Here is a 22,274-nt window from a genome sequence, read left to right on the forward strand (position 1 = left end):
CAGGAAAAAAAGCAGAAAAAAAAAATAAAAAGAAACAGTACCTTGTAACATCTACTCACTAAACGTCCTCAGCCGAGCTGAACGAGGTGTCACGTGAACTTGGTCGCGGCTTCTTGGGGCGACGACCAGCCTTGTCTCGTCCTCGAGGGGAACGAGAGCCGCTGCTTGAGATGGCGCGCTTGGCGTCTGGGGCATGTCCCCGACGTGCGTCTGTCGGGTCCGAGTTGCCTGCGAGGTCCGAGGGCTCCGAGCTGTTGGTCGAGTCCTTGTTGCCTGCCGTCACTGGCGCCACGGAAGTACTTGGGGCTCCGAGAGAAGAAAGGGAGGGGTCCTCCGCCACAGGCGACTCGTCCTTTATGATGACGAGGCGCTCGTCGTCGCTAGAGACCTCGGGGTCCTCCGTCACCTCGCTCCACGGGGTGTGGGTGTCCACAGCAGAGAGGCTAGGTGCCGGTGTGACGAGTTGCGTCTCGGGGGCCATCGCACCCGCCGCGTCCGTCAGCGGAGCCGGAGGCGGTCGTCCCCCTGACAGCGCGGACTGGGAGTTCTTCGGGTCGACGTTGGCTTGGGGCTTGGTTAGGGCTGTGAGCGCCCCTGTCTGGGCGGCTGGGCGAGGGGGAGACACCTCATGTGCTGGGGACAGATTTTGAGTCGGGGCTCTTGTAAAAAAATTTAAGAAAAACTTGTCCCCTGCCCGCTCCCGCTTTCGCACCGCAGGCTTAACCCAATTCCAATAAAAATGAATAGGATCATGTGATCAAGTGAAAATTTCAGGAAAAAGCCAATTGGAATTAAGGGGTTATAAATGAAACCAACTATTGTATTGTACAGCCAGTGGAACGGCCCGGGAAAACCAGTGGTACTAAAAGTACCCACTTGCTCGACTCACTGTCCGGCTCCGCTACTAAGACATGAGTGCGTCCCACAGCGGGTCCGACGGTCACTGAATGGCAACCATGAACCATCCAGCCCCGCCGATCAGTGATCACTTTTATATCCCTCGGCTCCCCTGGAGATCACCCCCGCCACCATGCGGGGGCACCTCCCTACGTGGGAAGTTACGAGGGGCACCACCTTTATGATAGCTTCTTCTGGTATGGACCCCGCCTCAGTGGCTCCGCTTCCATGGGGTAAGCTAGGGTTCCCAGGCCCTTTTTGTCCCCCCCGTCCACAGCGGAGGAAAATCAGACGAGGCTGTCCCAGCGACCATAGACGAGTAGCTCCGCCGAGCCACGCAGTCCACAGTTGCGTGGGTGCCGCCGCATCACCGACAATCAGACGTGCACCCTTCCGTAGCGTGTCCGAAAACAGCGCACCGGTCGCAGTGCTCTGTCGTGCAGTTGGCGCGAATGTGTCCTTCCAGTCGGCACCGCCGGCATACCCGCTTGATGCCCGGGTAGTCGAAGGTCGCCCGGTGGCCTCGGATACGAAGGAAGTTAGGGACCGGGTCCGACTCCTTCATCTCGATTCTCACATATCTTGTCCCAGTCTTTACGGTTGGTGTGCTGCGGTACGTTGCATGCGTGATTTCCAGGACCTTCCCGTGAGCGGACAGGGCTTGAACCAGCAGGTCGTTGCGAACATAGGTGGGCAGGAACATGCAAGTGACGTTCGGCACCTGCGGTCCGGCTGGAACGATGGGGACTTGGGTAGAGGCGATGGTGATGACGCCGGCTTCGGCGAGCTTGGCGGCGGCGAGACGGCTGTTGATAACGATTTCAAAACTTTGCGCACCAAGGTGCTGCGCTGAGTAGACTTCAGGAAGTCCGACAACGCCGGCGATAGCATGGATGAGGTCGTCCGGCGAGGTGCCCAAGGGCACGACAACGCCGAAGGCGAGAGACTTCGGCGGGGGGGAGTGCGGCGCTGACGCAGCAGCCATGACGATGCGTCTCTCTCAACGCAAAGACACGTACGACGGACCAGGTTACCCCTGGCCCGCGACTAGCAAGGATCCAGGGTCGCCAATCCTGTCTCCCGTGCAGACGTACCGTGAATATGCACAGAAGTCAACACGCACCCACTTCTGGACGCGCTACCTCAAATGTCTGGTGAGTCGTGGTTGTATAAAAACAATAGTAATTATGCCGCGAAACCTTGTAAACTATTTTTTTTTTTTTAAGAACCATCCCGTGTCTGCTATTTTGTACCAATCTCCAATTAGGTTCTTACAAAAAAGTGTATTTCCGTTTGTTTTTATCCAAAAAACTAGTTTTATTAAACCTCATGGTAACCAGAGTCCCGATGCCCGCCAAAGATGTTACTCTTTCTGTGGATGCAACTAGAGGGCGCCACCGCCGCGTTCTTCTGGAGTTCTGCGGCCCCGCCAGCAGCGCTCCGATGCGAAGCTCTGTGCGACGACCGCCGTTTTAATGGCATTTATTTTAAAAAAGAATTGTTCCGAAACCATATGTTTTAGGAGTATCATGAAACTGCCTATTATTCACGTGCTTTACTGCTGCTTGTGGTTCTCTAATTCGGTAAGTGGTGCGATAGCACCCTCCGCGCCGTTATGAGCACTATCACGCTACCATGCCGCTGAGACAAAAAATAACCACCCAATGACTCAGCTGAAAGTGACATCCTCATAGATTAGCAGAGCGTCCCACTCACGTAATACACCCCCCCCCCCCCTTGGCATTTATATTCACATTGTATTACACTTAAAGGAGTCATGAAATTATTTTTCATTCCTCCTTAGCTTTAATCCTCAACTCAAAAGCGGATTGAGAAATCACGTGGTCGTGACATGCTTTTGCACCGGTGGGATGACTCGAAGCTTTCACCGTGCTTTTTGAACACAACATATAACTTGTCATTCGCAAGTGATTATAAGTTCCGTCAGGGCACTCATTGACCACGAACGCGAATCCAAATATTTGTTGACGAGCGCATACATCCGAGTGGCGCAGTTCTCGTGTGCAACGCGTGAGTTCAGGTCGGCTGATGTGCTGTGGGTACCGTTGACATGCTTTGGGTACCACTGACATGATATGAGTACAGCGGATCTATCACAGTGAAAAGGCGAAGAGCTTTCAAGGGAAATGAGGTACAAAATAGTCCCCTATATCTCGAAATGTTCGTAACCGAAAAGCTGGCTTTTGATTTTCTACCCTCTTTATTTTGGCCCACAAAACGATATGCGAATAGTAAACCCCCAATGGGTAAAATCATTTGTCCCAGCCCAACATTCACTTCATGTCGAATAAAAGGATAAATGGCGCAACAGAACAGTACGAAAAAAGAACCACATACGACGCGGGCAAGCGTCAACTTCCAACTGATTTGATAAAACACGAAACATTGTCAAACTGCCGATCCCCATCGCCTAAACACATGCAGAAGCTAAAGATTCCTATCGCTCATCACATGCAGCCCTCAAGAAACACAATTTCTTTGTTTAGCAGATAAAGGAACGGCTGCCTACGCATTTGTCAGCCGCTTTGTGCATACCGAAAGCTTCAATTTATCTCTTTTCGATCTTCTTCCCTCTCTTAATAAACCTTGTGTGCTCTAACAAAGTTTCACGCCCGCATCGTTCTCAGTGCTCCGCCAGATTTTCACCCGAATCATTGCGTCCGACTAGCTTCTGTTCCCGCGCTCTCTTATTAAAGGGGCCCTGCAATCATATTTAAGCGTCTATCTTTTTTGCGGTTTCCACGTCCCTCGGGGTTCGGGCAAGCCAGCTGGCACAGAGATAGTAATTAAATATGAGTCCGTCATATTTTAACCGGACGACGCGGAAACCTCCTCCACCTACAGGGGCGACCTACGGTGCCTAAAGCGCGCGAAATGTGACGTTTTTGGTCCTGGCCTTCCTACTGGTCAGAGCCGCTAAAAGCTTTTTTTTGGTCGAAATACAAAATATAAGTGGCGCGAACCATTTCAATTATTTATAAAAGTAGTATTTGTTCACTAGTTTAGATCAGAAAAGAAACAAATGCAGTTTATAAAGTACGGAAACAAGAAATGACCCGTCGACATACCCGCCACCAAGCGGTGGAAGAGCCGGCGCGAGCGCGCGGGCTCCTTCGCGGATCCGAGCAGACGACGCACGATGCCGGCGGCGCATTTTGCGAGAAACTAAAGTACGAATTTGTCTCCCGTGGTCTCGCGCTGTGCGGCAAGTTCCAGATTCCTGATACATCGAGGATAAGTGCGGTTGACGGTGCAGCGCTCAAAAGAACTTTACTGCTTACCTGTAGATGCCCTCGCAGTTTACAGGGATTATGTTTTCTGCAGAAAAATGACAATTGCACTTTCGGTTCCGGCGCCCTAAGGATGAAGTGCCTCGTAAAAGGCTGCGGGCGGGTGCTCCGTAAAGGTGATGCCAGCGTCACATTTCATCGCGTGCCTACCAAGGAGCCACTGCGAAGTCACTGGCTGGAGGCACTTGGAATGAGCAGCGACACCCGCCTACCGGGAGTCGAACGTGTGTGCTCCGACCATTTCTCGGCGGAGTCGTACTTGTCGTGGGACGTCTCCAAGAAAATGGGCTTTGAGCTAAAACGTAAGCGCCTGAGCGACGATTCGGTCCCGTCACTTCACGTGGGCGCCGCACCTACTGCAGTGGGCAAGCGGCGCAGGACGGTGAGTAACCAATTTATACGCCGATAGTTTTCACTAGTTCTAGAACGCGAGCACTTTTTCTGTGCAAGCTGCTCCGCTGTGACTTACACAGTCATTGCAATCATTGCTGCTCGTGAGCCGTGGAAGTGTTTAGAAACGGAGCGCAAGTTCGTCTGCTTCTTGCACAGGTGTTGCGATAACGTCAGAATATCGAGCTCTTATTGGCCGATTGAAAAAAAAAAATAGTAAACCAGTGGCGTATCCAGGAATGCGGGGGGGGGGGGTGGTTGAGGTGGCTTGGATGTCCACTACTTGGGGTACGCAGGAGGGGTGGGGGTTCAAAATGCAGGTGTATATTATAGGGTTGGCTAAATTTGTAAGAAAGCCCGCCCGCCCCCCCCCTCCCTCCCTCCCTCCCTCCTTGCTTCCTCCTCCTCCTCCTCCTCCCACCCTCGGGTGGCACTCAGTATCAGGGCTACCCACTATTCTTTTATATTCAATCAGAGCTTGGTGTCGTTCTGACTTCACCACAACTCCTGTGCAAGAAGCAGACAACTTTCTCTCAACATATGTATCTTGTCACGATAATTGACACTCGATGGATCTTACTTTGGCGACCTGTTCATAAAATGTCTACCCGTCAAGTGTGATTTTTGTAATCACTTAAAGATATCACCTTCAAGTTGACAACATTGGATGGTACCTCAACATCCTTGTCCAGCTGTATACAATTGATCACTGAAGCCATGGAAAAAGAGTTGGTCATACCTGCAGCTTTTGAATTGTTCATATGTTTTCCATCTAGATCATGTGTTCTGTATGACCGCACCATCTTAGTTACAAATATTAATGCCAACATTAAAATTCTTCCGTAGGATGATCCAGAAACACCGGCAACATGCAAGGATGACATGAGAACAGATCATGGTCCAGAACACACCATTGTAAGTAGTGGTTGGTAGCTAAACACTATCAGCACTAAATGTACCGCAGGGTTAATTACTACTTCGATGTCACATGAATACCAGAGCAGTCATGTATCCCAAAGGGGGGGGGGGGGGGGGGATGGTGCAAAGATATCACCTTCAAGTTGACAACGTCAAATGGTACCTTAACATCCTTGTCCAGCTGTATACAATTGATCACTGAAGCCATGGAAAAAGAGTTGGTCATGCCTGAAGCTTTTGATTTGTTCATATGTTTTCTATCTAGATCATGTGTTCTGTATGACCACACCACCTTAGTTACAAATATTAATGCTAATCTTAAAATTCTTCCGTAGGATGATCCAGAAACACCGGCAACATGCAAGGAGGACATGAGAACAGATCACGGTCCAGAACACACCATTGTAAGTAGTGGTTGGTAGCTAAATACTATCAGCACTAAATGTACTACTTCGGTTAATTACTACTTCGATGTCACATGAATACCACAACAGTCACGGATCCCAAAGGGGAGGGGGGGCCCCTGGCCCCCCCCCCCCCCCCCACCTTGAAATCTTTCATTTTGCTGGGACCTCCTCTCCCCTCTCTCTCCCCCCCCCCCTCACCCCATTCTCCGAATCAATATCCTGGCTGCATGCCTGTACCACAGCAACATGAAAAGTTATTCCTCACAGGTGCTGTCTGGGCAAGACTTGGCAGTCAGCCCCATTGAAATCGTGCCTGTTGAGGAGGATGTACCCGACTCTCTACGTTGTTCTGTAAGTATGCGGTGGTGAACATGAGAGGGAGGGAGCAGAGCCGTATATGAGGAGAGTTTGGACAGTCTATGGTCTCGCCGCTGCAACGTCCCCCTCCCGAGTGAGCCAATCAGCCCGCGGCGCAGAGCGAGAGGCATGAGCGCATGCGCGTGAACTCCCGGCTGCTCCTAGCTGAGCGAGGAGGGCCGCCATTTTCATTCATCTGCCCGTTGGAATGCATGGGATCAACATCTAAATTTTGATTATTTTCTTTTATATCGCAGGCTCTGACAAAATAATATACCGTTATTCCTCGGTGGGTTAACAAGCTAACGAATGAAGTTTTCTTTACGTTTGACTGCAAACGTTTATTCAGGCGAAAAAGAAGTCGACCTGTAGCAGACGACGCGTAGCTTCAACAGTGCTCTGTACGGGAAGCGTGTTGCGTCAAGACGACGGTCGTCTCCTCTTAGCTCCCTTCTTCCATTTTCGCTCCTTTGGTGCTCTCCTCCATTTTTCTCCTCTCCAATGCCTTCATCGCCACACCCACTGGCCAGACGCAGGAGAGAGAACTCAAAGATAAAATGATACACATTAGAAGTGAGAGATTTGTTTCATGTTAACTTGTTTTTGTCCAAGATGCTAATTTTGCCAAAGTAGATGTATGCTAAGTGAAAGAGACGAACAACACAGAGCTCTTCTTGCAACTGAAGTTTACTCACAGAAAAACATATGCACACACCGTGAAATCAAGACGTGATGACAGAAATGCAACATCATCAAATCAATGCTTATCTATCTACTATCCATTTTACGAAAGATTTTAAAAACGCCACCTCGGAGCCTAGTGCTCTGTGTTGTTCGTCTTTCACTTATCCATTGTTTTTTAGCGCTTTTACCCTCTGAACCATGAACTGCCAACTAGCCCAAGTGCATACCCTTCTATTGTTTAAAATATGTTTTGCTAATTTTCAGTCTTTTGTATGGGGAATGCGAATTAGGCTGTTTTAGAGTTAACCACCAGGCACAAACTCAAAGATAACTTTGGACACATTTTCTTTGCTTGCAGGAGCTCCAGCTCACAGCTAGCAGCGATCATGGGAACAGCTTTTCTCTGGCATCTGCTGATCACACATACAGCATCGAAAAAAAGTTTAAAAACAAAGGTGAGCACTGCTTACATCCTGCCTTGTATGTAAATCATTCAAGCCTATTTGGGCTAAGTCTTACATCGAGTGCGGCAGATATGTATATATGCTTGGAGGCTTGATGTGACGGGTCTTGTCGGGTTATTTCCTCAATCCTTTCCTATCTGATTTCTTTCAATGTCTATTGTCCTGTTCTATGCAGATATTAACTTCAGTTGTTAGTCAGCACTATGTCGGTGCTCTTAGCATTCTTGTCCCTCGTTTTTTGGCAAAGGTTTCTTCTTATTAAACTGACGTGGAGTTCCAACTATGTCTAGGCTTGACAGTGTTGTATTCTTTTCATTTACTGTCACATGGGCGCTGCCTTCTTGAAATCAGATAACATGGCAGTCATAAGGTGGCTTCAATAAATAATAAAGATTTATATTATAGAACTAAACGAGTGCCACATAACACAGCAAAATAGCCACGAGCGCGCTGAAATCAGAACGAACAGCAGTGAAGCTACCTAATGGCGACAGGTACGCCAGTATTCTCTATACAACTGCGGAAATGAAAAGGTGTATACATCCCAGTTTTATACAAATTTTCTCCACTTTGAACTTTTTAAACGAGCAGTGTGCCATGGTTAATTCAGGACATATTTCTGCTCGGGCAAGACTTTATATTAACTCGCATAGGTACAAGATATTATAGGCCTTTATTATCATTGTCGACAGCTGCTCTGAAGACATAAAGCAAGCTAGTTTTGCACTTCATTGTATTTAGTATTCTCAATGACTTCACATAAAAACATTGTGTAGCAAACATTGTGGACATAGCCCAACGGAAACCTGGTGGAACAAACAAAGTGCAAGTTTTTACACACATTTCAGCTACACAAGTGAACGTCTGCACGAAAGAGTCAAAAGAAACCCAAACAGACCCGTGGCAACCAGCACCTGCGACACCAGACGCAAGTTCTGCTCCAACCACCACAGAGCCAACACCTGTGCTGCCATGTGCAAGTCCTGCGCCACCTGCTATGGAGCCACTACTTGCGCCGCCATCGACTACCGAGAGGGCAAGCAAGGAAAGTTTCTTTGAAGAGCGGGTTGCCCCTTCACACAAGCCAGCAGAAGAAGACTTCCTGCTTGGGGACATTTCACTTGAAACTCCAAGAATGTGTTCAAGCCCTGTGCCGGTGGAAGATGCAGACACAACTTATGAGCCATCTCGGGATGAGAGCTACCTAAGGTAATCCGTCACAGAGCTCTTCCATTGCATAACAAAGGGTTTCAATATGAGAGCACCATGCTGCAATCAAGAGAAAATGTATTCGAGGGGAAGTTAACATAGCAGAAATTGCTTATAAGTTTAGGGTATAAATTTGCTGCCTTGTTAGGGACCCAGCCCTTTGGTGTATTAGCATTTTTTTATGGTAGCTGTCACTGCATTACCTGACATACTCGGTTACAGTGTTACGATAGGTGGTGTCACTCAACTCTCAATACAGCGTACAGAAAATATTGCACTCTCAGATTCTAAAAAAGGGGGCACATGGTACAAAAGTCATATGTTCCTAAGCTAATAGAAGTTTAGGAAATTCAAACAAGAAAATAAAGCCATGAAATGACATAGAATTGAGCAAAATGTTGTGGAATGTTGCACATACTGGGTGTTTCAGCAAAAGCGTTCAAAAATTCTGAAGAATAGAGTAATAGAAAAACAAAGAAACTCTTTTCGAAAACCTATATGAGCTGCGAGAGACTTTGGGAATCACAAAATATATAAAAATTACCTATCTAAGTAACTGAAATGCGCTAATCTACTTTGTAATGAGCAGTTTTCAGGTTCATGTTGCAATTATAATTTTGAAGGTTACCATCATGGAAGGCTAAAGCAATTTACAGAAAGTAAAAAGAAGACACCGGCTTGATGATATTCGCCGATGAACTCTGCACTGTAATTGGTACATTTCTGAAATTCAATATCACTGCGTGCATGTCTTATCATACCTATTACAGAGCAAAGTTTGTCGGCGATTATCTCCAAGCCGGTTACTTTTTTTTACTTTCCATAAATTGCTTTAGCCTTCCATGGTGATAGCCTTTAAAATTCTAATTGCAACATAGACCTAAAAACTGCTAATTATAAAGTTACAACTTTTAGTTACATAGCTAATTTTTATATATTTTTGCAATTCCTAACATTTGGTTTTTGAAAAGAGTTCATTTGTTTTTCAATTACCCTATCCTTAGGAATATTTAAGGCTTTCACTGAAACCCCCATTATACATGTTAATAGGTCTCAAGGTCAAGTACCATGTCTGTGATCCTTCACATATAGGAGAAAGGGTTACGAGGGTGTAAAAAGTGGCCTGTTAGTTCATTTAGCAGTGATGCAACTGGTCCGATTCAGTTTGGAGCAGCTCTTGGAGCGGCAAAGAGAGCTTTGGTAGCATAAGCGTACTCTTTATTTTCATTCATTTCACTGCAAATATTGCGTTAAGATTAATGTGTTGGCCTGTGCAACTAAGAGGCAATGTTTACTTCGCCTTGTCACTTACGTGTAACCTTTTGTTAGCATCGATGGCACAGCAGGAGCGATTCCCTTAAACACAGAACTAGCTATTTACTTGCGTGTAGAAGCACCAGACACAGTAAAAGCGAGATGATTGATGAAAGACAGCACATACAGCCGTGAATGGTTATTTTGGCCGTTCACCCTTGTTGGTGTTAGACTGGTAGCAGCTCTCTTTGGTCTACAGACGTCCAACTCCTGGTTAGCTCAGTTGGTAGAGCGCTCCACTGGAAATGGAGAGGTCCCTGGTTCGATACCAGGACCGGGCGAATTTTCACCAGTCACCTAGATGTGTTTGGAGATTTGTGCTTTTCCTTTGTTCCCCTTCCCCGGGGAATGTTTTTGTCATGTAAATTTATGTTTCTTGTTTGTTTTTTTTTAGTTCTAGAGGTTGCAAGAAAATTGATTCTGAATTCAGATGAAAAACAAAGCATACAAAATAAAATTACAGAAAAGTCCATATAAATCTTCTTGCAATACCAAAGTATCCTTGCGAAATCTCGAATTGAAAAAAGATAGTGCCAGGATATCGCAGTCTATCGTATGGGAGTATTCACTGGAGGCCATACCTTTGTGCATGACTGCTGAGCACGTGCTGATGGCATGCATAAGCAGTGTTTTTGCAACATGGATTACAAACCATCAAGATTGCCGGTCAGAGCAGCCTATTAATGTGAGCTCGTTCTGAGAATGCGCTATAAATCGCCCACTCAAATATGGCATCCAGTGAATACAAGCCCAAGTTTTATTCTGAAATTCTGCCACGTCTCGCTCTGGAGGAGTGCTTTAACCTGACCACATGGGTGCACTGCGGCAAAGCAAGACATGCAAAATCGCAATGACTACTTTGTCGCTGTCGCTTTACTGCAGTACATCAGTGTGCAATGAGGAGAACACTCAACGAACTAACTCGCCAAAGCAGACCACAAAAATAAGAATTATTGCGAAACTTCCGAGTACATTCAATGTTTGACGTGAAATCAAATGGAGTAGTACCTTATTTGAGACGATTATCGAAAGTTCTGAAAACCCGCACAAGCATATCATAATGATCCGGCCTGGTGGAGAGCCCTGAGCTATTCACTTCTCGGTATTAAAGTGAAATGAAGTTGTGGCACAATGTTGGTGCAAATTCCTTACATTTTGGTAAAATGTCGCAGAATAAGCCCTTTGGCGCAGTTTGGCACAAATGGCGCAGCAATCACATCATTGATTTAGGTTGTGACTGACCCTGGGAATATACTTTGTGCAGCGACTCAGCCCCATCGCACCCCCCGCACGAGGAGAAGAAATACATTGTGTTTCAAAGTTGCCTCCTGCAGCTGTTCCGGCAGTGCATCACATGCCATGCAACATGCACACTTCAAACCTGGACCCAAGGCACAATGATCAAGGTGAAGGCTGTGTGTCCCGACAAGCATACGAGGACTTGGCTGAGTCAGCCACTCATCAAGAACAAGGCTGCTTGCAACGTCCTCCTGTCCACAGCTATTGTGGCCACTGGTTCCAGCCCTTACAAAGTGCTGAGGCTCCTGGAACTCATCAACATCCAGGCTATTGCAGAACGAACATACTTTCTTTACCAGACAGCGATCGTGCAGCCTGCAATTGAACGAGTGAGTGCCTCAGCTCACTTACTGTCTGCCAAGGGCCATGTTTCTCTAAGTGCAACTTTGGAGCCGCATACTCCCATAGCTTTTATTAATGTGCGACCTTGCTTCTGAAGTCCAGCAGGCGATGGTTACCACCAACAATATGCTTAGACAGCATCCACTAAAAAAATTAGAAGTTTGTTTTCATACTTTGCATTTGAGTTGGCATGTGGTAGCACAAGTGGTGATGCAACAACTTGTTGTTGCATCACCACTTGTGCCTGCTGAACAAAGCACAAAGAAGGACAGACGGATAGCACCCACTGCTCGAGATGACAATCTATTCTATATAGTATGTGGCACTGCATGTGAAAGACAAAGGTAATTTCGCTACAAGTGTAGCTGCCCACTCGTAATTTGTTAACAACGAAAAATTTATCAGTTTGGACAAATATTAAAGAAATGTTTCCTAAAAATGTAATTATTATTATTTCTTAATTTTTTATTTTTTTTTTGCAGGTGTGGAATCGAGAGCAAAAGAGGCTTCTTGAAGAGAGGCGGGGAAAGAAAGTTCACTTGGCTGGAGACGGGAGGTTCGATTCGCCGGGCTTCTCTGCTAAGTACATGACGTACACGTTCATGGAGATGGACACCAACCAAGTCGTCTACTTCGTACAGGTCTGCCTTGGAGAGGCAAGTATTTCATGCTTTCAGGGAGGCTTTTTCGTCCTTCTAGTAAAGTTAAGGGGACTGTGCAAGGTGACTGTTTATTGAACCTAAAAAGAAGAAATTGAAATAAAATGTTAGGGGCAGTTTGACCATGTAGCCATTCAGTTTCCTGACTCATGTGTGGCTAATAACTCGTGTGCAATGCCACTCACACCTTCCTTTCAATAAAATTGCTCATAACTTAATAAGTTGCTGCTTAATCATTTAGTAACTCGGCACTAATTGTTTTCTACCTGCATACCGTATTTACTCAAGTAATAGCCGCACTGGTTATGAAGAAAACCTGAGGGTTCGCTTTTCTGTGGAGCACGCGGCTTGCCTATCATTGAGATCGACAGCACGATTCCAGCAGTTTACAGGAGAGAGATAACGTCTTTGCGCAAAGATACCATCTGTGAAGATTGCATTTGTATGGAGAATCGTGTTCTCGATCTAGTTATTCGCTATGTTATTTATGCACAACGCAATGATTGGCCTATATATGTTTTGCAGTAAAGTAGATGCAAGGGCCTTGTTCATAAATAGTGCAGCTATTACTCGAGTAATTATGGTATGTTGTCCTTTATACTATCTGGGTAGTCCCCACCTCCATCGTTTTAATATCAGATGGCAACAGGTTTAGATGTTTTATATGCAACCATTTTATATAAGCTGACCAATTTTGCTTTTTTTTTTTTTACCCCAATCTTTTTTTGTCATGGTTTGGATTTGAGAATGTCTAAATAACATAATATGCAACATGCTATTATTGTGCAACCATTCTTTTTACAATTACAGGCTCCTGAGGTCAAGACCAGCAACTCCATGGAGCTGTATGGCTGTGTCAAGGGCATAGATTTCCTCAAGCAGCAGGGCATCACCATTGAAGACTTGGTGACCGACCGTCACGTCGCCATCAAGGGCCACATGAAGACGAAGGAGCCCGAGATCCATCACTACTTCGATGCTTGGCACATAGCAAAAGGTGCTAAACTTTAATCATTATTCTCCATGTCCTTTGCAGCATCATACCAGTCTGTCATGAAGTCGACATTAACAGCTCTGTGTACTGACTAGTTCCTTTCTGCACAGGCGTAAGCAAAAAGATGCTGGCGGCGAGCAAGTATGCAGGGTGTGGTGCCTTGGTGCAATGGGCACAGCCTGCCTCCAACCATGTCTACTGGTGTGCGGCCAACAGCGAAGGAGATGGCAAACTCCTCGTTGACATGTGGAAAAGTGAGAAACATTTTCCAAAACTATATTGTGTTTATTTCTAATACACCGAGCAGTGCCAAAGCATTATGTGAGGTTGTGGGTTACAGATAAAAAATGCTTGTATAAACAAATCATCCCAGCGAAGCTGTAAAAATCACTAATGTGCATCTGCCAGGCCAGTAGCTACTCCACGGCTGGCTGCAGCCATCACATATAAAGGTGATTTGTGCGTTCCCTTACCGCAGGCACGGTGAGAGTTGTGAATCAGATCAGGGACTGCTTTTACTCTACTTGAAGACGTATCTGTCGTGTATTCTGGGAAATAATCGCAGCAAGTCATAGCAGTCTACCTGGAGAAAGTGTGGGTCCAGGGTCACATTTGACACTACTGTAGAAACCTGCATACACTAAAAACTTCATATAATACAGATCACTATTTGCAAACCGACAGAAAATAATATTAAAAAAAGATTAACCCATATTTAATGCGACTCCGGAAAATGAAGTGCAAAAGCCAATGCTTGTTTGCTTTGAAGTCCTTTACTATTGTGGGATGCCTTTCTGTCTTACTAGTTCCATTGCCTCTGCCCCTAGTACCTCAATTGTTTATACCAGGATGCAAAGTACATTATTTTTTCACAAAGTGTGCCATGTCTACTTTCACCCCAGAAAGTGCTTCGTTCTTTGGACACCGGACACCTCTTGTGCTGTTGCATGCAGAAAGGGGTTGTGTCTGTTGCCTCCACCCTTGTATCCTTCCCTCATTTACAGCCAACTTTTGCCATGCTGCTGCCAACTATCTTCTAAAGTCACTTGTTTCGCCGTGTATCACCTCCGCAATGGTCCCAATGAGGTGCTTGGCGAGATTTTGACAGCAGCCAGGCGATCGACAGTGGCGACTTTGGTTGATTAAGTGGTCGGGTGATGGTACAACAGCTAACAAAAGCGTGATAATGATTTTGGTTACTTGGGAACCGAAACTACGAGAGACTGTGTTTTAACTGACCTCATGAATGCTGAAAATTGTTTGAATCTTTATATAATACAAGACACAATTCACATGCAAAAACATAAAAAAAATTCCTCGTATTACACACATTTCTGTGGTATATCATGCAGTAGTGCATTCGCATCTAACATTTGTCATTGCAAAAACAAATCAGCACACTATCCTTGCATTTCCTTATAATATTAAAAAAGAACATTGAGGGATGATGTTTCAGAACAACCTATTGGAGGAATACACCAGTACATGTAGAAAGATGTAGGACACAAGCCATATATAACAAGCTGTAGTTGACCGTCCCAGTGGTATGTCTGTCCCTTTTTCTCTCTATATTCTATTTTCCCTAGATCAGCTGACCTTTTATAGCCGTATATAACTTTTGACTGAAGTTCACGCCCAATGCCAAAATCACCCAATTTTGTATAAAAATATTATATTATAGAACAAATGTGAATGCAAAAAGGAAGCCAACATGACAAAATCAGCAGAGCACAGCTACACAAACTAGCTCCTCAAACATCGCCTGATCAGAAAGCAATTCTATAATACAAAACTGGTATTCGGTAGTCATGTAAACTGGAGGGTGACAGCAGAAACTTTATGAAACTGCAGGCATCAACAATCATGCCTCGGATGTGCATACTGGCCACCGAGGGATCTACAACCGCTGCCTCCATGACCCTCTCATTGGAGAGAGGGAGTGGCTTTCTCCAGGTCAGTAGATACCCATTTCAATAACTTAGCTTCACTCACTTCTCTGTCTGGTATAACTGCATATGTATATTGTGGGGAGGGTAAGTAGAAAGAACCTCTACAGTGAGCAATTTTTATTTCAGGTACCCCAGCATACAAGCGTTTTGCAGCAATCACGACACAACGATTGCTGCTTAGGGACCTCGAGCACGTCTCACCCGCGGGCCAGACCTACAACCTCGAGTCTTATCACAGTACTCTGACAAGATTTGCCCCCAAGTCTGTTGCATTCAAGCCCGGCATGATGCTTGCCAGGTTTGTCTTTTGTCAAAAAAGTTGGCACACCTGAAAGTACCCAGTCTAGCTTTGTGTCAGGTGCGCAGCCAGGAAGCGGGCCTATCGTGTTTCAGCCCAGCCTACAGCCCTTTAACCCTTCCCCTTCCCCCTGCCGTCGGAGTGTGGTTCCACTCCTATCCTATGCTCAAGGCGCCATTTTGCATGTCCAGCGCAAAAAAATGTTTCCATGCCCTCGGCACCCCCACACGCCAAGAGCTCCACCCCCTAGCCCCCCCCAAGAGCTCCACCCCTTAGCCCCCCCTTCCTCCCTTCCCCCCCAAAAAAAGTCTCTGGCTACGCCACTGTTTTTTGTTAACACTTCCCAACAATGCTTTTGACGGTGGACAACATTTCTGCTTCAGAACCAGGCTGGCTGCCCTCCATCATAATGAGAACTCCACAAGAAGCCAAGCCCTCACAAGGGACGGACGTCTCAAGTGGAAGAGGAGAATGCAGAGGGCAAAGAAGGGGATCGAGACCGTCAAGAAGGAGAAAACCAAGCCTACCTATGGTATGACATAAACAAGTGTGTTGCACTGGGCTTTTCTGAGATAACTGCAAATGTTACCAGTAGCCACTTGTTTGGTTTAAATTTTTTTTATTGTATAAAGCTTCCCCTATGCTCTCAATTATTACAGCGTACGTCGGCGCACTTCTCCACGAAGTTGTCGCTTGCTGCAACGAGTCGTCCTCCTTCAAGGAGGCACTGGAAAAGACCCGTCAGGAAGAAGTCCTCCCCATGGCGTCGCTGTACCCAAGGCTCCCCAAAGAGCAGCTGGTGGCGCAGAGAATGTCGCGCTTCAGCCGGGGGGCGCCAGGACACTCATGAGGTGAATGCTCCATACAGATACCTTGCAGCTAATTATTTAGCATGAGGATTAGGGGTATGCCAGCTCACCTGGCTTTTTGGGACATAAATCCTTAAAGGGACACTGACACACCCAAAAAAGTTTTTTTAGTGTTTTGCCAGGCGATTCATTATGGTGTCGAAAGACCACCAAATCAATATTTTGCAACAGTGTCACATATATTTTTTAACAAAGTAAGAAAACGCAAATGTTGCGCTTTGAGGCGCTCTTTCGCTAGGTATTCGTTGATGACATTGAGGTCGAGAAAGAATCGCAGCACCACCGGCTTGTGTTAAACGGTCTATTCGACTGCCCGTTCTCTCGCGGTCGAGATTCCCCGTCCCCCCTTCTTCTCACCCCAGACTAAATGTCTCATGCCGGTGGTGTCCATTGTTGTTTTCAACAGCAACTGCTCGAAACTGAAATGAAAACTGGACTGGGGAGGAAGAAGAAATATAGAGAAGGAGACAGCGGGGGGAAGCCACGTGGCTGTGCAACCTTTTTTGTCTTCAATCGACATATTTCCGGCTTTTTAAAAGCCACAAAAAATTGGTATGATATTTAATTTTTATTTTTAATATTGAGTGTTTGCCTTCAATGGCCCACGACGTTGATTATATTTAGCGGTTGTGTCTAAACCAACCAAAAACGGCACGTGACCTTGGAGAAGAAAATAAGCGCGACTCAAACCGGCCAGCTCTTGATTGGCGGTTTTCGGGCGAAAAGAAAATGAACTTTGGGCCGCAAATTGTGTTCTGGGTAGTTGTTCTCTCATATGTCATGTACAAATAAAAACCTTGGCGAGCATAAACACCAGGTCAGTGTCCCTTTAAAGTTGGCAAGATTTTCATGTGCAATCAGACTTTTGGCAACTTCATGCCAATACATCTCTCAGAAGGGACAAAATGTGAGGATTACAAGAGAATAACTAGGTACAAACAGCAATAATTGTATCATATTGCACCCCTTAAAATTTGAAAAATATAGCATCCTTATGGACTTATAAATTTTTTTCGAACAGCCAAGCCCAGAAACTGAACCTAGGCCAATCTTTTATAACTGCAAGGATTGTGGGAGTGCATTGTTTTCAAAATCTCTAATACTGAATTTGGTCATACTATGGAGTAGAGTCCACTATACAGGCATTCACACTGCAGGGCTTAAAGCCCATCTGATAAGCAAACTTCCGTGTTTATCTTGGCTTATCTGGAGATGGGTTTTCTAGAAATAAAACTCCTCACTCAGAGACAGTGCAGTGTACACAGGCTGTTACATCTCATACATTACATAAATCTTAGAAGCGTTTCAGGACTTCATCTAACCATATCACTAATTCTTAAAAATGGCTTGATATCTCGCAATACATGTATAAACATTCACAGCATCCAGTCCGCTTACTTTAGCTTTTTTTTTTATTACATACTAAAAAGCACACTATTTCTATCAATACTTATATCTCTCTGTGGCACTGGTATTAAGTTGTTTGCCCAGTTTAAAAAAGTTCAAAATGCAGTCAAATGTTTATTAAAGTTTATACACAGTTATTTGTGGGGCTGAATCAAAGAATAACAAGCTCTGCTGATTTACAGGGGTGCAATTAACTACAGCTAATGTTAGCTGTTACTACTTCGATACTTGTGGTTTCAGAAGGATCTACTGCACAAGAGACCACCGACACAAGAAGTGAACCAACCTCAGCTATCCACTGGTGCGGAGTCCAGAGAGGGGTACCGGAAGCCAGTGTACCTCTGGGAGGGAAATGTTTTTCTTATTTTATGAACAGCACATGCTGGCAAAACTCGCCGGTTTCCAGCGCCCAGGCGACCCCACATCCAGCGGGTGAATTGCCGGTACGCCACAAAGCGATACTTCCTGCAGAAAAGAAAAATCGAGCGTTTGTTTTTTGTAGACAGGAAATGAACAGTACCTGGAAAATCTAAGCGAAGTCCTTTTTCGGGAGGACGTCCAGCTCCCTTGTCACACGGTGTTGAATGTTGGGAAGCACAATCACACAGATCCCAGGTCTAAATAAAGCGGACAATTTCACGCTTGAATGCCCACTTCCTCCGCTAACATTCATACTGTGAGTAGACGATCCTTGGCCAAAGCTCCTTTACCGTTTGTATGTTTTCTTTGCGACATGCAGTTCCAAGCTTGCCAAATTGACAAACATCTTCGATGCTGTCCTGCCTTTCTTGAAAATGTTTAAGCCCGACATAAACCTACCTCAGAGTAACAACCTGTTAAATACTTTTGCACATGCAGAAAGACAAAAGGTTTCTTGGTGCATTGTGATAGCGGTGGTGCAGTCAAACTGGTTGGTGAGCAGGGCGATGCATAGATACTCCAGAGAATATTCAGGAATACAAATACTGAGATATATGTATTTTAAGGCCTAAAATACAGATGCTATATATCTGTCTTATGCAACGGGATGACACTGAGACACCTCTGAAAAACATTGAAAAAGTATTCTGGAATACAGATACAGACACTTATAAAAATACATTTGTTCCTGAACGGTGCTACGTGGGGAGGGCATACTGTTGAAATTTGGGCTAGTTGGTGAAGCATGTTTAGGGGTCAAACAGCGCAAACAAGGTACTCTTGCAATACATTTGTATCGCAATACTGCCCAGCCCTGCTGGTGAGATCGGTCTATCTGCAGTATTCCTGAGTTTTTAAAATAATAATAGCGGGCGATTGTCCACAGTGGGTGCTTCTGCAGTATTTGACAGTAGTGTCACCTGTCACGCCAACTCCCATTATTTTGACAGGCTGTTATCTATAGGTCTAAGATATGTGGTGCAGTTGGCCTATGTGTATATACTACTGCCTTTCCATGTAATAAAAACACTGTTGATATGTTTAACTGTGTTGCAGTCTATTTTCTATGCGCGGTACATTGCTACTTGCTAGGAATGAGATTAATCCCTAGAAAAGCATATATGCTTGCTTTGTCAAAAGTAAATTTTGTGCAAAATCAAACAAAATATACACGACAAAATGAAAAAAAAGAAAAAAAAAGGAGTGATTTAATTTGGGATATCTTTGGCAAGACAGTAAATGCGTAAACCTTTGAGCAAAAAGGAGTCGTGCATGATGCATAATTTTCACCGAATAAGATGCAGAAATTGAAGAACAAATATAAAGCTCAAAATTATGAACACAAGGAAACCATGCAAGTTTGGGCTTTCGAAAACATGAACCCATACTAAAAGGTTCCGTGAGTCACCGCACTCACACAAGTCCCTAAATGTTTACATGTAGTACATAATAACGGTTTTCGTTTTGGGTAATGTGACGTCTGCGCCACGGCTAATTCGGCTAGGTTGCCTCATGCCAACCCTCATACCCGCCTACTCACTCGTGCAGCTGGTGTTGAAGCTCACGACCGCTCTCACGGACTTCGCAGTATGCCACCGCAAGAACGGCAACATCTAAGCATAGCTTCGAGAAGTCTCCGTCCAACGTGATGCACCGCGTCGGTTGCTTCCGTACGGCCGGTGCCAATTCTCGGCAGCAGAAGCACTCTCGAGCTGTCGGCATCGCAGTGCAGCGGCCGCAGTCGCACCTGTTTGATTGCAAAAAACAGTCGTTAAAAGCCGAGCTCCCCGATTGTGCGTGGAATGTGATTATGGGAATAGCTACAACGAAAACGCTCACCAATCTGTGCTTCCAACTCGACGAGGTGGCGGTGGCTCCGGTAGTGGGGCGGTAGGAAGCACGCCCGGAACTTCGTCGAGTTGGGGCCGAGAAGCTTCGCCAGCGCGCTTCAGACGCTTGCGAGGAGTGTCCTCGTACGGTACTACTCCCAGCTCCGCACTTCTATGGAGGATTCGGACCTCCAACTCCGACAGACCCGGTAAATTCATGCCGGCAAGCGCGTTGGAGGGCTGAAGCGAGCAACGAGCCGTTGACGCGTCGCAGGGGAAGCGGCCATTAACGTAAGCCGTAGCCGATTGGCCAGTCACTACGCCAGGCCAGGACCAACCACAAAGCCAGGACCAAAGACGTAAGAGGGAGGTTATTTTCTGCTTTTTTTTGCTTTTTTCTTGTAATTTTAATTTGCCTATAACTTTTAAAATAAAGCGAATTTCGAGAAAAGAAAAAGTTCCCCGAGTTACTACGTTCAGTGCGCTCAGGACTGGTGCAAATTAAAAAATAGTAAAAAAGGCATTGCAGGGCCCCTTTAAGGAATCGGCCGGTCTGAGCGATGTAAACTTGTCCGCAACTAAAAGGAATCTCATAAACCACCTTAATCACGCCTTCTAATATATTAATTGATTTGAACCAACTAGCCTTAAACTAATTTTTTATTTAACTTCATAGCCCCTTTAAATCTGGAAATCAATAAGAGTAAAAGCACATCGAAAAAAAAGAAAAAAAGCCTCGCGAAAAGCTGAAGTTTTTCTTTCTTTTTTTTTTTCCCAAAAGAGGGCAATGTAAATTACCTCGACCTGCAAGTTTTGAGCTAAGGGTCTAATTTTAACATTCCCGTTTTTGTTTCGTGAAGCGGTCATAACACATGAACATTTTGGGACCACACCTAATCTTGTAATGCTCGTGTCCCACTAGAGCGAGAGACAGAAGCAAACCACAACGACAAGCCTCAAACTAGAGTGTTTCGCGATTCGAGAGGCTTTGTAGAATAAAGGATGCTATACTGAAACACGAGCATCATGCACGCTAGGGTATCTTTGGCAGGCTTGCAATCGCTCGTGCTTACTTCACGAGCACTGAACGACTAAACGCCTGCCAAAGGTACCATCGCGAGCGTGCTGCGTGGGTTCGAGGCTTGTCGCTGTCTTTTGTTTCTGTCTGTCGCTCTAATGGGACATGGGCATAAACAACTCCGAAACGCAGCCCAGTGACGGAACCTTACATTTGTTGTTACGTCCCTGTTTATGTTCTAAGTGAAACGGTGTTATCTACCTCATCCAGAAGACCGTTTTAAAAGCAGCACTAAAAAAAAAGAAAGACGTTGCAGCAAAAAGTTTTTTTTTATTTATTTTTTATTTACATGAGGAACCAGAGAAGCACGGAAGCACACTATTTAGCTTTGAAACACTTTGGGGGCTTTTCTAATTGGATTTCAAACTGTAGCCAGCTGATATTATAATCGCTCGTTTGATTGCTATGCACACTTCAGATACAATAAATACAAGTTTGTTTTAGTGCATTGCCTACGAATGACAGACAGCTGCCTTGTCGAGCTCTGAGTGGGCGCTAAGCATAAGTTACATCTGCGGACCCCGCAGCGCGTCGCCGGGCCCAAACGCAGGTCACACGGAACCGGACCTCACTTAATCCCTTCACCCCTAAGCTGACATTGTGCTGGAAGCTACGCTCATGCCGGACAAATCAGCCGCCTTTCTTTCATCACCTGCCCTCATTCTCTGCGCGTGGGTATGCGCGAGAGAGCGTGATCACGTGACAAAAGTGTGGCTGGTCCAACGAGCACGTAGCTTCAACAGCACTATCAGTTATGGGTTGAACGAGGTGGGGAAAGCAGCATTTGTCTGAATTTCGAGCCACGGGCTAATCTTCTAGGGGGACAATGGCAAGAAACGAGATTACGAGCAAGAGGGGACTCCCCCCTTTCCGTCTTCTTGAACTCTTTGAAAGAATGCGCGATTTATGAGTTGAGGAGGAAAGCTAAACAGGAAAAAGTTGGAAAAGCGTTTTTTGCATCCTTCGGGACCGCTAATAATAACCAGATTAGTCGGTCTGGAGCGCGGTCATCGACTTGTCCTTCCGTTCCCCTTCGACGCTCAGCAGCACCTTCGTGAACGGCTCGAGAGCGTCCTGTGTCGGGCGACCCGAACCATCTGGAGCCGGTCATCCGGTGCGGCGGACGTCTCCTACAACGCACGTCTTGGGGAACTCGAGTGGCAACCCCTCGGACAGAGT

At 45.7% G+C, this 22,274-nt stretch overlaps 2 protein-coding genes, 1 long non-coding RNA gene and 1 other non-coding gene across 4 annotated transcripts; 3 read left to right on the forward strand and 1 right to left on the reverse strand.

The window, feature by feature from the left end:
- The first annotated feature begins 5,298 nt into the window (after positions 1-5,298).
- LOC121833970 lies at positions 5,299-7,355 on the forward strand. Its single transcript, XR_006076959.1, has 4 exons — positions 5,299-5,513; positions 5,852-5,920; positions 6,191-6,274; positions 7,323-7,355. It is a non-coding gene; the product is annotated as an uncharacterized LOC121833970 (long non-coding RNA).
- Positions 7,356-7,371: 16 nt separating this feature from the next.
- On the forward strand, positions 7,372-19,230 carry LOC115319455. Its single transcript, XM_040209760.3, has 11 exons — positions 7,372-7,419; positions 8,277-8,637; positions 11,216-11,579; positions 12,075-12,248; positions 13,062-13,248; positions 13,356-13,499; positions 15,097-15,198; positions 15,321-15,492; positions 15,876-16,024; positions 16,152-16,343; positions 18,009-19,230. Exons 2-10 carry the CDS (start codon positions 8,426-8,428, stop codon positions 16,340-16,342), a joined length of 1,695 nt encoding a protein of 564 aa, XP_040065694.3. The 5' UTR covers positions 7,372-7,419; positions 8,277-8,425; the 3' UTR covers position 16,343; positions 18,009-19,230.
- Trnas-gga lies at positions 10,160-10,232 on the forward strand. The gene has a single exon. It is a non-coding gene; the product is annotated as a tRNA-Ser (tRNA).
- On the reverse strand, positions 16,064-20,254 carry LOC120839480 (P2X purinoceptor 7). The gene is made up of 4 exons (XM_040209750.3): positions 20,028-20,254; positions 19,729-19,935; positions 18,055-18,233; positions 16,064-16,288 (listed from the first exon to the last, which is right to left on the reverse strand). Exons 1-3 carry the CDS (start codon positions 20,234-20,236, stop codon positions 18,056-18,058), a joined length of 594 nt encoding a protein of 197 aa, XP_040065684.1. The 5' UTR covers positions 20,237-20,254; the 3' UTR covers positions 16,064-16,288; position 18,055.
- Between the last annotated feature and the right edge of the window lie 2,020 nt (positions 20,255-22,274).

This window comes from Ixodes scapularis, unplaced genomic scaffold (genome assembly GCF_016920785.2).
Source record: "Ixodes scapularis isolate PalLabHiFi unplaced genomic scaffold, ASM1692078v2 ptg000187l_1___fragment_1__unscaffolded, whole genome shotgun sequence".
NCBI classification, from domain to species: Eukaryota; Metazoa; Arthropoda; class Arachnida; order Ixodida; family Ixodidae; genus Ixodes; species Ixodes scapularis.

Bases quoted from the DNA above. Each gene is read 5' to 3' on its own strand.
- LOC120839480 (XM_040209750.3), bottom strand. From the start codon at position 20,236: ATGAATTTACCGGGTCTGTCGGAGTTGGAGGTCCGAATCCTCCATAGA. The intron at 19,936-20,027 runs GTGAGCGTTTTC...GCAATCAAACAG, and splicing joins CGAGTTGGAAGCACAGATTG to GTGCGACTGCGGCCGCTGCA. The intron at 18,234-19,728 runs GTGAGTAGGCGG...TCTTTTCTGCAG, and splicing joins CTTCAACACCAGCTGCACGA to GAAGTATCGCTTTGTGGCGT.
- LOC115319455 (XM_040209760.3), top strand. From the start codon at position 8,426: ATGGAGCCACTACTTGCGCCGCCATCGACTACCGAGAGGGCAAGCAAG. The intron at 11,580-12,074 runs GTGAGTGCCTCA...TTTTTTTTGCAG, and splicing joins TGCAGCCTGCAATTGAACGA to GTGTGGAATCGAGAGCAAAA. The intron at 15,199-15,320 runs GTCAGTAGATAC...TTTTTATTTCAG, and splicing joins GAGGGAGTGGCTTTCTCCAG to GTACCCCAGCATACAAGCGT.